At 36.1% G+C, this 14,932-nt stretch overlaps 1 protein-coding gene across 2 annotated transcripts in view; it reads right to left on the bottom strand.

Annotated features, from left to right (window-relative positions):
• The window catches only part of IFT80 (intraflagellar transport 80), a 45,430-nt gene extending 30,961 nt beyond the window's left edge, over nt 1–14,469 (bottom strand). The window contains exons 1-3 of one of the 2 annotated variants that reach the window (XM_069865124.1): nt 14,201–14,469; nt 6,721–6,831; nt 4,514–4,582 (exon numbers count right to left, since the gene is read on the bottom strand). In XM_069865124.1, coding sequence (XP_069721225.1) covers nt 4,514–4,582; nt 6,721–6,831; nt 14,201–14,348 — 328 coding nt within the window. In that variant the 5' untranslated portion in view covers nt 14,349–14,469. The remainder of the gene's footprint in view (nt 1–4,513; nt 4,583–6,720; nt 6,832–14,200) is intronic. The other variant, XM_069865125.1, reaches the window with a different exon arrangement.
• Between the last annotated feature and the right edge of the window lie 463 nt (nt 14,470–14,932).

Genomic DNA, 14,932 nt, shown 5'->3' with positions numbered 1-14,932 from the left:
GATAAAATTTTCAAAGACAATTTTGGCATATTAAGTTCCATTTCAAAGTATGACCGAGGAATATCTTTTTATGGGAACATTTTGATGAGATTTAGATATTTAAGTACTTGAACTGCTATATCAACTGTCCTAACATCATCTAGTACCTTACCTCTTAAGCCTTTGAATTCTGTTTCTTAACACAAACCTGATTTTATTATGGCCACATCAATTCAGCACACTAAACTTCATTTGAGCATTCAATATTCAAACTCTAAACTGAGACCTGGTGTCATCACTCCTGAACATTTTTGTACTTTGCATATTTTCTTTTAGGAAGGCATTTATTTTATGCTACTTATAAATACAGAATGATGTAATTTTCTTTAACTCATCAACCATTACAGGAGACCACTTACAGAAACATACAACATATATTAAGTAAACCTAGCACTAGCTATTTTCCTACCGGCAGCAATTTATGTTGAAAATGACATAAATTCTGTCACCAGCTGTACAGAAATTCTAAATAAACTAATTTTTGTCCTGCTCTGATCCTGATTTAACAATCAGAAGACTTTTATATTTAAACCAAATGTTTAACTTTTTTATGATGGCTGACTACTTAACCACAATTTCCAGGGCTTAACAGCAGGAGCTAAGTTAACTCATTTCCTTCTGCACTTAACAAGAACTTGGTTAGGAAAAGACTGCCAACACATTGCATTGCTGTGGAAAGAAAAAATCAGCAGAACAGACAAACTGCAATGAATTGCATTGGTGATAAACAGTTTCAGGAAAAAAATACCCTCTAAGAAAAGAAGCGAGTGAAGGAGAGAAGGTGAGATCTGAAGAGAGGGTTCAAAGAAGGAACATCAGCATTAAGCACACAGGGTGGGCTTCTTCACATCTCGGTGCTCTACCAGCAGATGTTAATCCCCATTGAGTCACTTCTGTGGCCAATGCATACAGCAGAGAAAGCTAGGGTTGAGAGCAGGGGGGGATAGAGCAATCACTGACTCTTTCAGCCACAGCAGATACTTCGGTTATTACAACAGTCACTCTGTGTGAGACTTCTTACTCTTACAGGAGTAGAAACATTAATTCAGACAACTTTATGTCTCTCTGTGGCAGGACAAGAACAGAAGCTGCATGTGGCATACAGTTGTGCCTTAAAAATTAAGTTCTACTTCACAATAAAAATATTGTAATAAAACTGTTTATACTGCAGCTCTTGTGATTTTGCTTCAATTAAGCAAAAAGGCATCCTATACACCAACTATACATATTATTGGTGAGGCACTGGCACAGGTTGCCCATGGAAGCTGTTGCTGCCCCCTCCCTGGAGGTGTTCAAGGGCAGGTTGATTGGGGCCTTGAGCAGCCTGGTCCAGTGAGAGGTGTCCCTGCCCATGGCAGGGGGTGGAACTGAATGATCTTTAAGGTTCCTTTCCAACTCAAACCATTCTATGATTCTGTGATATTACCCCTTTGTGCTTACTCAGCATATTGCCACTGGAAGATCAGAAGATCAGCAGGGCCAAAAGATAAGTAGTTAAGAAAAATATGGTTATAAGAGTACTAAATGTCAAATTAAACCTTAAAGAAAGGTCACAGAAATCACCTGAAGAATTGGAAACCCATTTGAAGTAAACTGGTAAAATGTGTGGCACAGAAACTGTAAGTCTGTGGACAATCATGTTTGAGCAAGTGTCATCCTTTTATAATGGAAATCACAGCTTCACCGAGAATCAAAAAATTCATGAAGAGCACTAACTTGGTCTGCAACAACATATATGTATTTTTGTAAAGGTCATGGTGATGTCCTAAATCAAATGCTCTGAACAAAAGTAAGTTTTCATGGCACAAGAAGTACAGCCACCCTGTGGATGTGAAATACAATGCTACTTTCCCACAAGGAATTACTCCCATCTCAACTGGAAAAAGGGATACAGGTTCTCTAGCAACGAGGTTCTCTATTTAGGGTGGATCCACGAGGCTTGGTTGCTTGCCCTGAAGATTCTCAGACCTTGAAGTAAGAGTAAAGTTATCAGGAAAGCTGTCAGCTTCACTAGTGGGACAAGCTAAAGAAATGGTGCTGCAGAATAATCTTGATTGTAGTGAGGAAGTCACACTTTCATTCTACTGAATTTTCAGTTCGACCAATACCTTTAACTCAGCAGAGGGCTTTAAAGGTTAAGGAGTCAGTGGTTTATGAACCTCAGCAGTAGCAATCTGAAACAAAGATTTTGAGAGCGGCTGTGCAACTGTGGACTCAGCATGCGTCCTCCTGACCAGATGCTTGGCCTGCAAAGGACTCCATTGGTACAGGTAGCACTACTGATACTACAGACTTCATCTCAAACAATCTTAGTCTCAGTGTCTAAAAAACACTGTAAAAATTCATGCTGAGCCATCTTTTCTTTCACATATGGCCCTTCAACACTTAATATTGTATAATACTGTATAATACTTCTATAGTTCCTGCTCTTCATAATTGCGTGGCTCTCTCCAAAGATACGATGAGTGCAGTGTCATGCTGCAATGTATAAACCTCAGAGTACACAGAGAAATCCTCCTTTAACCATAATCCTGTGAGTTACCAACATACACCAGAGAGAGAGCCAAATCAAAACATATCAGGGCACCAAGACAGCTGGAAACCCAAAGGACTGCAAATACAGCAGTTTTTAAAAAAGCTTCCAGTTTAAGGAAAGGAAGGAACAGAAGGAAGAACATTAGTATAATGTAAGGATGAAGAAGTGAGACCAGGCTCAAAGAACAATGCAGCCATGGCAGCAATGTTACAGCTTGAGGCTGGATGCAATAGACACTATGGGGTCACACTACTGTTATTCCATGCATCAACACAATGGAAGGACACACAGCTAGAGCACTCCATATAAAGTACTGAAAAAGCTAAAAAAGGGAAAAACGTATGTTCATGTTTTTGCAGTGAATAAAAATCCAAAGATAGAATAGGCATGTGGACTATTATACAAAGATAAGAGTTTGAAAATTTATTTCTAATACAAAGAATGGAATGAGTAGAAAGAATGTTAGCAATGGGAAACCTTCCATTTCTCAAGGAGATGATAAAGGAAGTTAAAAATCAGCTTAAACACAACATGCCTCTTAACATAATTTCTGCAGAATCCTATCCTGATCCCAGGTATGTCAGTAGATATCAGAGGGATCTGCATTAATCCGATCTTGTAAATCTTAAGTTTAAATGGGTTAGGAGCCTCACAGGGTCTTATCTTAAGATGCAAATACAAGATAATTATGACACAAGGACTCAACTATATTTTTATACTGTACCAGAAACTAAAAAAAAATTAAATAAATAAATTCTGATGGCATATTTCAAACTAGAACATATCTCTTCATTTATAAGCTGCATCAAACCTCAAGCAAACACCGTTAAGCAAAAAACACCCCTGAAACACATCAGCTGAGAAACAGGGAAGAGCGTGTGATTCAACCTTTACTTTTCTTTCAAAAATTATAGTTCAGTTGGCTTATCTTTTTACATTGTAAGCATGAAAAAACATTACATCTGACTATGAACTTCCTTAACAGAATTGAAATACATTTTGCATTCACTCCTGTGGTTAAAATGCCTTCAACAGGTTGAAAGAATTTAGATAATTTGTTTTAGAAAGAGATAAGGGTCTGACATTTAACCCAACCCCAGGTGCATGTGGTTTCTTAAAAAATATCAAAAGGTCACATGATCTCAATGTATGAAGTCTGAAAAACAAAATCTAGCTCAGTATCTTCACTGAAATAGTACAAAATATTAGAAATTATGATTATAAAAATAGCATTTTAAAAATATCAAACAGCATTTCTGTAACTATGTATTCTATTTGCAGCTTATACTGCTGCACTTTATAATAACATGATTTTAAATCAACTTAAATACAAATAACTGGAATGCTCTAGACTGCATAAAACTGTAGTTACAAAGCTAAGATCAAGGTTAGGTCTCCAAGGCCCCAGTTCAACAAAGACCTTAACCATAGGGATTGTTTCACTTTGGCAGGACTGTTTAAATATACTAGAATAGTCATTGGGTTACATAGATGAACAAAGCATTGTTACAAGTTTTGAAGTTCAGAGGAACTAACCTACAGGTACTTTGCATCTTTCAGGCACTCTTGCAATGCTTTAAGAGATTTTTATTTTTAGTTTCACCGTAAAAGTCTGTGGTTTGGTATTAAAAACTGGATGGTTTTATTTTTAATTCTTTAGCCTCTCCAGAATCCTTAGGGTGGAACTGAAACTATTGTCTAAAAATGTTGCAATAATACTAATTTGAAGGAGTTGGGGTTTTTGGTTTGCTTTTTTTTTTAGATAACCATCTTATTAAAGATCCATTTCCCCCTGTATTCAACTATGAATTAAGTTTACCTAGACCTTAAAATCCTTAAACAAACCATTACTGCCAGATTTAGGGTCTTATATTTAAATATATTTCATAACACCCCAAATTATAAAGTTCTAATGGAAATTCAACAAAATTAACTTACCTAGCTGAGCTAAAGTGGATCTCAGCATTCCAGTTTTAGACCAGATTTTCACTTGGCCATCTTCACCAACTGTAAAGTTATCACAGAAATGTCAACTTAGATGCAGTAAGTCTTACAAACATGGTACTTGTATTTATCCAGCATTAAAATAAGTCCAGGTCTTCTTACAGGTAAATACTGTTTACGTAGTCTTCCTAACATATACCCAGATAGTATATTCAGGAAAAAATATTTAAGACTGTTGTTCTGCTTTAATCAACAACTCTCTTCCTCTCCCGAAAATCCCTACAGTGCTATCTGAAGCTGCTGCTGGGAAGAGAAAGTCTACCCCTATTTAAGTATCGTAAGTTCTGTATTTTCGATACAGCATTGCTGGTATTTTTCATCTATTTACAGTTCAACAGCCCAGAGACTGATTAAATGAGTCTCTGAGGAGTCTGAAGAGAGCAGGAGCAGATTTTATGCATTAATCTGGAGGCTTCACACTTGATAAATGGTGAAACTGAAGATAACTGAAGGCTCCGTTTGGAAGGCTTAAATTTCATAACATAACTGCATGTTACCAAGAAACTTGGTTTACTTATTAAACATTAAGTTCTTATACACTATACGGCATAGTTGTGTCTGCATTAAGAGCACAGACTTCCTAGTGTGCTATCATATTTAAGACATACAGCTCTGGGCCTTCATTTAGGCCTCCCAGATTGAATTAAAGAGGAAAAACGTGCACCTGGACGCTTAATGCCATTCTTCCATTCAAAAGTAACTTCCTTACCAGATTTCAGGTTTTTATATCTGGTCTATGTAGCTTTTAAGTGTTTAAAAAGCATAACAAAAAAATTTTAACAATCTTATTTGATATTGTTAAAATAGAACCATAAAGAATATTTTGACAGATAAAGCATCAGCAATGATTCACTCTTCCTCAAGGTACAGTTGCGGTACAAGAGTAGATGACCTACTCAGTGTACACCGTTTGGATATAGTGATGAATTCCCATACTCCCCGTAAGTGTCATGCAGTCCTTCAAAAACAATAAAAGAAAAGGAGACCGAAAAGGGAATTTTGCCTTTTTCTTTGGAGAATTTCCTGAGGCAAATCCGTCTTTAAAAAGAACAATATTTGTACCCCTCTGGGATTTCAGAGGAACATGCCAGAGTTCCTTGAAGCAGCATTTTAGAGTCAGACTGAGTCTGGAAATAAGCAGATCCAAAATTATCTTCAATACTTCTGGACTGAGTTGGAATTTGTCCAAAGAAATCAGCTGTGCTGGATCAACAGGAGGCTGCAGAAAATTCTGACACCAACAGAAATCCCATAAAGGAGAAGTCTATCACAGGAAATTTAATTAGCTTCCCCTTAACATCAAGATAGAAGTTTTTGACAAAAATGCCAAAAGCAACTAATTACCAAAGGATTTAGGACAAAAAGACATGCAGAGATGCAGGCACCGGGAGATCACTCTCCCAGCCTCAATGGAGAATAGAGCTAGACCAGAGCTGGACCTACACTGCTCCTAATAATTAAGAAAGAGAAGCACGGCAACATTCCAGTCACTCATGAGACCTCAGTAAACTTTGCTGGCTAAAAAGCCTCAAATGTCATGTGCAGGGATACAAACGTACCAACTTATCAAGCTATCTTGGAATAAATAAGAAAAAAAAAGTCAAGTATACTGCTTTAGGATAGAGCTTGTATTAAAATATACAACATCCTTCTAAAACAGAATTAATCAAATAGCGCAAAATTAGCTTCTGTCAAACAAGGTGATAATAACCCCAGTGATAATGAAGACATAAAAAAGTCGCTCATTATAGCTAACTTTCCTTATATTGTTAATTTTTTGTGTCCATTTCCCCTACCTCACAAGAATTTCAGGCTAGACCAGTGTGTGAACACTTAATAGACTTGGTTTTATTCATTTGAATGCAAGGGAACTACAATATGAACTATGAAATCTGCGATTACATCTTTTAAACATATGCCAAGGGTTAAATTATTTTTACAAAATCTTCTGTTGTATTTATCCCATTAAGTACTTACATTCAACACATTGTATTGAAAGCATTTTTCATAGATTTCATACCCTTTCTTCATGATGGCACGTACACTTTGTATATTAAAAAAAAACCCAAAAGGCTTTATTTTGAAAGAGCTCTTCTGTTGTTTTAGTTTTCAAAACACTTCATCACTTTAAGAATGCTTACCTGTAACCAGTGCCGTTCCTTCGTAATTCCACCTTCCCGCAAGTACAGCTCCAGAGTGGGCTTCTACACTTTTCTCTACTCTTCCTAATTTTGAAATTAAGTGGAACTTCCCTAAACAAAAAAGTTCAAGATAGAAATAGTGTATCTAATTTTGCAAATCATTATTTACAACTGTAACGGCATCATCTTTGTTAAAAATACTGACACAAAAGATGATGAAGGTAACAATAACAAAAAAGAACAAAACATGCAATTACACTGTTCACAACCATGATTAGCCTAAACAAACGAGCTCTTGCAGAACTTGTAAAGTAGCTACGACATTGGTTTAGCAGGTTTTTTTTCCCTTTTGGTATGTATAATGTATGTTTTCCCTATTCATTTTTCTTAAGTCCCTCTAAGGTTTGCACATTTCTCTGGGGACACAACCGCCTGCTGTTATTTCATTGTCTGAGGGCTAACAAACAGAGGTATATACACCACAACCCTGAAGAGCCCTTGTGTTTTCTTTGTTAAGATCTGAAAAATCACTCAACACCAAAAGGATAATGGAAAAGCTAGAACAATCTGACCATCAGCGAGTGTGTTGCTCTGAGGAAGTATTATTGCTTGCATTATGGAGCTGTTATGGAAATTCACAGGAGCCAAAAACAAAGCTACTAATGATTTCAACAGAGGCATGAGGAAGTCTTTCTTTCCAAATGAGGGATGTTGCTTAAATCCAGGAAGATCAAATTTAAACTGGACCAAAGAGCAGACAAAGGAAGACTTGGAAACATGTGGCAGAACAAATGCATGGCTTAGAACAGTTCAGTGATTCAAATTAACTACTTTAAAACAAGAATTCTTTTAAAATTATTTTATCTAATCTGTCAGTGAGCCACTACAAGCAATTTCCAGAGTGACCAGTACTCTCCAAGATAAACAGTACACAGGTAACTTACACTAAGTGTGTGCAAATGCTCTGTCACTTCACATGGGATAATTTTTCCATTAATAATATCCTGCTTGGGAAATGAATTACAAAACAGGCCACACCTGATGACACCGAACCAGAAACTGAGTACCACCTGACTATTTCAATGAAGGACCATATTATCAAGACCAATATGTGCAGGCAAATGGTAACAGAATTCACTACAAACTGCGTAGAAGGTAAAAACACAGGACACCACCACGCTAAATCCAGATTCAAATCACAGTAGCCAAGATGATAAAATTTAGGCAACCTGCACTGCCAGGAGCTCAGAACTACTTTTATTGTGTCCTGGTTCCCATGTTTTATTTTGCACTATAAAACATACTTTATATAATTAATGCACCAGTTATTTCCTAAAACATCTTTCAGGTCTAAGATTATAATTTGTATTCACAGGAATTCCAAAGCTAAATGCTACTTTCTCTGATGAAATAGTCAAAATGGCCTTTTCTGGTTTTAAAATAATACAGTAAAAAAACATGTTTTATTTTCTGATCACCTGCCTTATTCAATGGGTAGTGTAGTTGCTCAACACGTAGACAAGACCTTTTTTATTGCAGAATACTTAAGCCTATTCTGATCACAGGATTACAAACGCCCTCATGCCAACCCCACCATTAAGTGGCTTAGCTCTTCATAGCCATTAGAAACATATTTCATTAATTTCTCTTGGCAAAAAGAAAAGGAACTTTGCAAATCAGGAGCTAAGACACACATATATCAATCTCAAAAGCCTCCATCAACTTTCAGTATCCAATCTGAAATATTCAGAACTTCTTCTTTAGAGGTATAAAGAACTGTGACGTTTTATATATTGAAACAACAGCTGCCGCTGTCCCAGGCAAAATGTGCAAGACCTCAATACAAGGTCCCCAACACATATGAAAAAAAAAAAAAATTAAAATGAAAGAACAGACAGTCAGCAAGCAACTGAATACTTTGGATTAGATCACATTATCAGGCAAACAATAGGCCATGTCACAGAATACAGGATAAAATCCTGTTGTACAGGGAAACATTCAACTCTTTTATCCATCTTTTGCATCCTTTCCCACTTCACAAGCTTTCACAACGGGTTCTTCAAACAGTGAAACAGTAAATTGTAGCATAGCAGGAGAGAATACAGTTTCATATAAAAGCAGGTCTACCTTAGGCATTAAGGCAGAATTCATCTGGAAAAAATGTGATCATGCATTTAAAACCTGTATCATAATACTTATGCAGAACAGGGCTGATTCAAGTTTTCATGGATACCATCTTTACTTCTGCAACTTTTTTACTTTTCCAACATGTGAATTTACAACTGATGACAGTCAAACGATGTGACTCATTAGACACTGCTTTTTTCACTGCATTCATACACAGAGGTTGCTCCAAAAGCAACGTTGTGATGGATTTCTCTGCCTTCTGTTCTTCAACTTAACATTGAGGTAGGAGAGGCTTCAAATTAGAACTTACTGCCTTATACACAATTAAGAAAAGGAAAATTTTAGCTATATGCTTGGAGTAGATAGGAGTGATTCAATTTGATCTTAGATTTGTAAAATACTGTTCCTTTATTTTTATTATGTACTGAAGCCAGACGCTGTCTTTAGTCTTAAAGTGACTCTCCAGTTTTGGAAGAATTTCAAATAGGAGATTAGCAGCCTATTCATATACAGAATATAAAACATGTATGTTTTGTTCATTACTTTTCTCATAGACTCTTAAATGCTGACCCAATGTAAAATTATCAATAACACAAAAAGTTGAAAAAATAGGTCTATTCAATTATAATTTGTGCTTAATAAGCAGTTTAAAGGTGAACATATTCCTTATTTTTGTAAAAATGCAACAAGATCAATGTAAGTAGGAAATAAAATAACAATATCCCACAAAAGATGCAACTCAGAAGAAAACCCAAGAGGATTAACTTTACATTTGCTCTAATTTCACAAACATCTGGAGTTCAACCAGGAATTAATGCAACCCTGTAAAGATGTTATACTCCATTTCCATTGGATTCAGCAAATTTCCAGGAATGCTTATCAAAGAGATGATATAGCTGTTGCATGAAAATTGCAGGCTTGACACATAAAGCACTCTACATAAGTAATAGATAACAGAATTTTAAATGTAAAGTTTTTAGAAAATAGGAATTAAGCAACCAAGCTTGTTCACACTCTTACCATGCAGTAATTCAATTGCATATGCAAAAAAAAATAATCTTTACAAGATAAATTCTCTCTATTGAAAGTGCTGAGTTACACTAGAAGTTAAAAACTTGGACATTTTCAACGCTAAGTTTTTATCTCAATTGACTCTTTCACAAATTAGTTTAGCACTGTTTTGTATTTTGACTTCATTGAAAAAAAAAACCCAGAAAAAAATCAAAACAAACTCATTTTTGACAAATGTACCTCATGAAGAGTGTTCCAGAAATTGAATGTTCGGAATGAATTTACTGATCAATGCTAACAGCTTATCCCTTAGTTCTAATAACAGTTAATTAGGTAAAAATCCCTACAAGAAAGAAGTACTAACTGGTGCAAAACAAAACCTGAACACACCATGTTTTGTGACTTGTGAGCAATTATGGCAAAAATAACTCATTCCATATATAACAGCAAACTAAATCAGCTTTTGTTCCAGTACTCTACACTGCCTGAGAAGGGACCTCAGCTCAATGTTTCTCTTCATCAAGGGCAAGCAGAACAACTCCTCCCAGTGCAAAATGCTTGCAGCCCGTTCTACAGCTGCCCCCTCAGTAGGCATTTTCCCATTACATAGCTGCCTCTTGCCATAAAACCCACCAAGGAGCTCCAAAATTTCTGATTACCTGCCAGCCAACCCCCTACAACACTGACAGGGGAAATCCCACCGCTTTCTTAGAGAACAGAGCTTCAAGGAAATAAAAGAGTTCCTAGGCTGATTCCTTCATCCGGTTTTGTTTGCATTTAGCACACTATAAACTTATAAACAAATTGAGATTTACTCTGTTCACTTAGATGGAAATTACATCCAATCTTCCTTCCACAATATCACATTATTTTCCTTCTGCAGAGAATTTACTGCTCTGTAACAACCACAAACCATTTATTTTTAAGAGAAATTCATCCAGCAAAACTCAGTCCTACTTTGCACTATCCTGTGCTAGCAAAACAGTAGCATTCAAATTAACAGTAGGAATAACAACAAAGGCCCCTGATGTCCACAAGGAATGCAAGGGCTGAATACAAACTCAACTCACTAAACAATACAAAATTATCTAACGACTGATCACTGGACTGGCTTGAAGAACTACAGGATGTGTGATGTTGGGAAACAAGGAAAGTTAGTGGATTGCAGACTTTGATCAGACAAGACATCCCAGCTACACAGCCATCAAGATAAGCCTTAGGGATGTTTGAAGGGCCTACACATATGTAAAAAGAAAACAAACAAAACCCTCACTGCACTGCAGTTGGCAAAGATAGACACAACAAGACACAAGCAAGACAGACACAAGCAAGAAACAGCTGCATTAAACGAAAGAGAAAGTTAATCCAGCTGATCTCCAAAAGTTGGGCAATGATAGAACTGAGAGTCTATCAACTACACACAAATTCTAACAGAGATATAACTATGTGATCATTTCCAGGTTTCACAGAATTTTTTTCTCATGCAGTAATGTTTAATTTTTTTACTGACACAGAGGGGAAAGCATATTTCCTGACCTCCTTCTTATGATGTCTTGTAGTTGAAATCTTTATAAAGTACTTCAATGTTAGCTAGAATCCTGGGATGATAACTTCAGATTAGAAAAAAAAAGTTTGATAAAAGTTATAAGCAAACGAACGCAGAAGTCTTACTGAGGAAAATGCAGACCGACACTGAAGGACTGGTTTAAAATTCGTTGGTCACACCCAGCTACAATCTTGAGCAACAAGAAAAATAATCTGCTAAACTACAGGAATCCCTCACTTTAAATCTCTTCTATTGACTTGCAGCACTTAAAGTAATCCAACTTCCAGCAGTTAACTGATAGTCTTGCAAAGGTCTTCATGCATACTGCAGAAGATTCTGTGGCCTACCTATATGTGGTGTTATTCATGAATCTTTATTCCTACACATCTACTAGACATTACACTCAAGAACAGATACAGTACCTAAATTGGCACCAGGTTCACATAAAATGTTTCCAAATGCACAGTTCCTGCAACACACTGAGTATTTAACACTTCTGAAAAAAAACTCAAGACTTAGAACCCCTCCAAACACACCTATGAATATGATTATTTTTTTTAGTAATATAAAAATAAGAGAAAAATTGCATGGCAGAGATTTAAAACTCATCTTTTTCACAAAGGCAGTAGTGGCCCTCATGTATTTCTTCAATCAACTGCAAAGCATTATTCAGGCAGAACATGGAAATATTACCATGCTATTTTAATACTACTGGAAAACTGACTGAATAAATTACCAGGTCTGACTTACTACAATTGTTCTTTTGCTCACTATTTACACATGCGATTTGGAGCTTTACAGAAACAGGACATTAGAAATACAAATATAATACTTATGGATACAAATGGATCTTCCTTTCAGCTTTCACAAAAGCTTCCATTTCCACCTGAAAAGCTCTACAAGCAGTATGTTATTTGACCCAGCTGCCTAAATTTCAGAGTAAAATTCAGCACCAAGTATTGCAAAAATTATGACTGTACTTGGTTGAACTTCTTGTGTTCCCTCCTCATGTATACATAGAAAACAATGGGGAATCGGCCTTTGAGCACTGACCTAAGCACGCCCTGCTTTTGTTCTGTAAGTTCAGTGTACTTATTTTTTGGGAAGTAGTAAATACTTTCAAGAAAGCTTGGCTACCACTGTTTGTGAGCTGAACTCCCAGCCCTCCTAATTTTTAAGTGCAACTATTGCCAAAACTCAGAGAAATCACCAAAATTTCATGCAAGAAATTAATTTCTTCTACCTTTTTCAAATACATACTATTTCTCCGTCTATTCAGAAAGCCATACTGTATGCATCAGCTCCACACTGCTAATGCCTAGTAACAAACCTTCTGTTCCCAATGCAGCTTGTTATGCCGCTAGCCAAAAGCCTACAATAAGTTCCCCCCACCAAAGAAAACATCCTAGACCCACAAATTCAAAGTTCTGGACAAAACACGGGCAGAAGTTAGCTGGAATCTATCCATCAGTCCCATTAAAAACTATCAATAGGTCCCTGTGAAAGCTATCAACAGGGTCATGGGCAGATGGCCATTATTATCCTGATGGAAACTCTCTACAACAATTGACCATGATCTGTTCTGCCTGAAAAAGCTGGCAGCGATTTCGAGCAGCATATTGCTTTCAGTTCAGTATTGAGAAATTCCCATCACTGCCATTTGTGCAGAAGTACAGCTTTACCACCAAGATCTTTGACCACTGACAAGAAAATACAAGCTAAGTTTAGTATGTTGATGCAATCTGCTTCTTTGTGGCACATAATTACTACTACAGTAGGATAATTTAATTGACTTATTCTGGAACCTTCAACAGCATTATCAAATGAATAAAATACAAAGGTATGAACAGCTTTCTTAAAAGATCAACCCCTTTTACAGGTAGGTTCAGGAAGAAACACTCATCTAAACTGCAGGGTTTCCACATGGTAGTTTTTTTGTAACAGAAATAAAATGAGGGCATGTTAAGAAAATTTCTTTATACTATTGTTTTTCATATTTTGTTCAAAGAAAAAACTAGATCAAGAAGACAGCCCAAATATTTTTCCTTAAAGAAAAGGGATGAAGGAAGAAAAAGAAGGGGAAATAACGCACAGAAAATTCCTCATGGCATGGAACATAATCCCATTACAGTACTGAGAAAAAAGTAGACAAAGTCTGACCTGAACTGTATGGACTGCTTCATAATAGATGTAAAATAACAATAGAGCTAGTTACCTAAAATTTCTTCATGGAACTGGGAATACAAGTACATCTGTAGGAAACAAAACTTGACTGGCTAGAGTGGACACATGTACGAGTCTCACACCTCTGACAACAGCCAGAAGTAGAAGCTTCAGAGGGATATTCAAGACCCCACAGAAGCTAGAGACAAGAAATGCTCTTGCAACATGTCCAAGAAATGGACTACGTTGATACAAAACATTATGGTTATGCAATTTCAGTAACTTGAGCATCTTTAGTTTTCATAACTATAGCTATATAGTATCTGTGTAGGCATATAGTGCAGACATATTTAAAGATATTGGTTTATGAAACTGAAAGAAGGTGGTGTAAATTGACCTTATATTAAAAAAAAAAAACCAAACATCTGCTGTCAGAGAATGTTGCATCAGAGAAAATTATAATACAGTGTATTAAATTTTAAACAACTGTTAAATCTTACACCAGTGCAACTGGTTTTCAGGTATTTGAAATGGTTTGATTGCAGACTACTTAACTGTAAGTAATTTTTCACGTATTTGAGTGATGTAAGCTCAAAGTGCTATAAAATTACAAATATTTTAAAATTCACTTACCATCAGAACTTGTTAGAACAAAGCTGTCAGCATGGGACTGCTTCTTCCCACCTATACTTCTGGGAAACCAGTGAAGATCTATGGGATAAATATCATCTGGAAGTTTCATTACTGGAGTAGTCTCACTTGTTAAAAGGTTCCACTTCATTACTTGGTGATCATCACTGCAGGAATATAGCTCGTCTGCTGTAGTCCATCCCACACAGCTGACTAATTCTTTATGTTTATTTAAATTAAGGAAGGCTGAAAATTTTAATTACTAAAATTAAGCTTACAATATATCTCATCTAGGCTATATAGAACCAAAGGAACCATACAGAAATATTATTTTGATACGATTAAATGTAAGGTTTTATATAAAGAAAAAAAGATTCTTCATTCTTTCTTAGCTCTTTTGTTTCAAGAGAAGAGCTGGTAGTAATTCAGCAAAAAAAAAATAAAGCAAGCCATCTCATAACAATATAATTATTATGAGGCATGCTTATTTAAGCATAGCTGAAATAGTGGGTTACTCCTCTAGAAGGGTCTTAGTGGACAATGCAAGTACAGAACATCCAACTATCATTTAGTGTCAGTTCATTAATACAACATCATACATAGATCATTGACGTGTCTAATTTATTAGTAGGAAAATTAGTTTTGTTTACATCCATTAAGTGTGTGTCTTATTATAGGCAAGTAGATATACTATTCCTCCTGTTTACTGTCTGGGGAAGCTTTTAACTTATCACT

Source organism: Phaenicophaeus curvirostris, chromosome 10, assembly GCF_032191515.1.
Source record: "Phaenicophaeus curvirostris isolate KB17595 chromosome 10, BPBGC_Pcur_1.0, whole genome shotgun sequence".
NCBI lineage: Eukaryota > Metazoa > Chordata > Aves > Cuculiformes > Cuculidae > Phaenicophaeus > Phaenicophaeus curvirostris.
The sequence above is the reverse complement of the archived record's forward strand: the minus strand, read 5'-3'. Positions and strand labels throughout refer to the sequence as shown.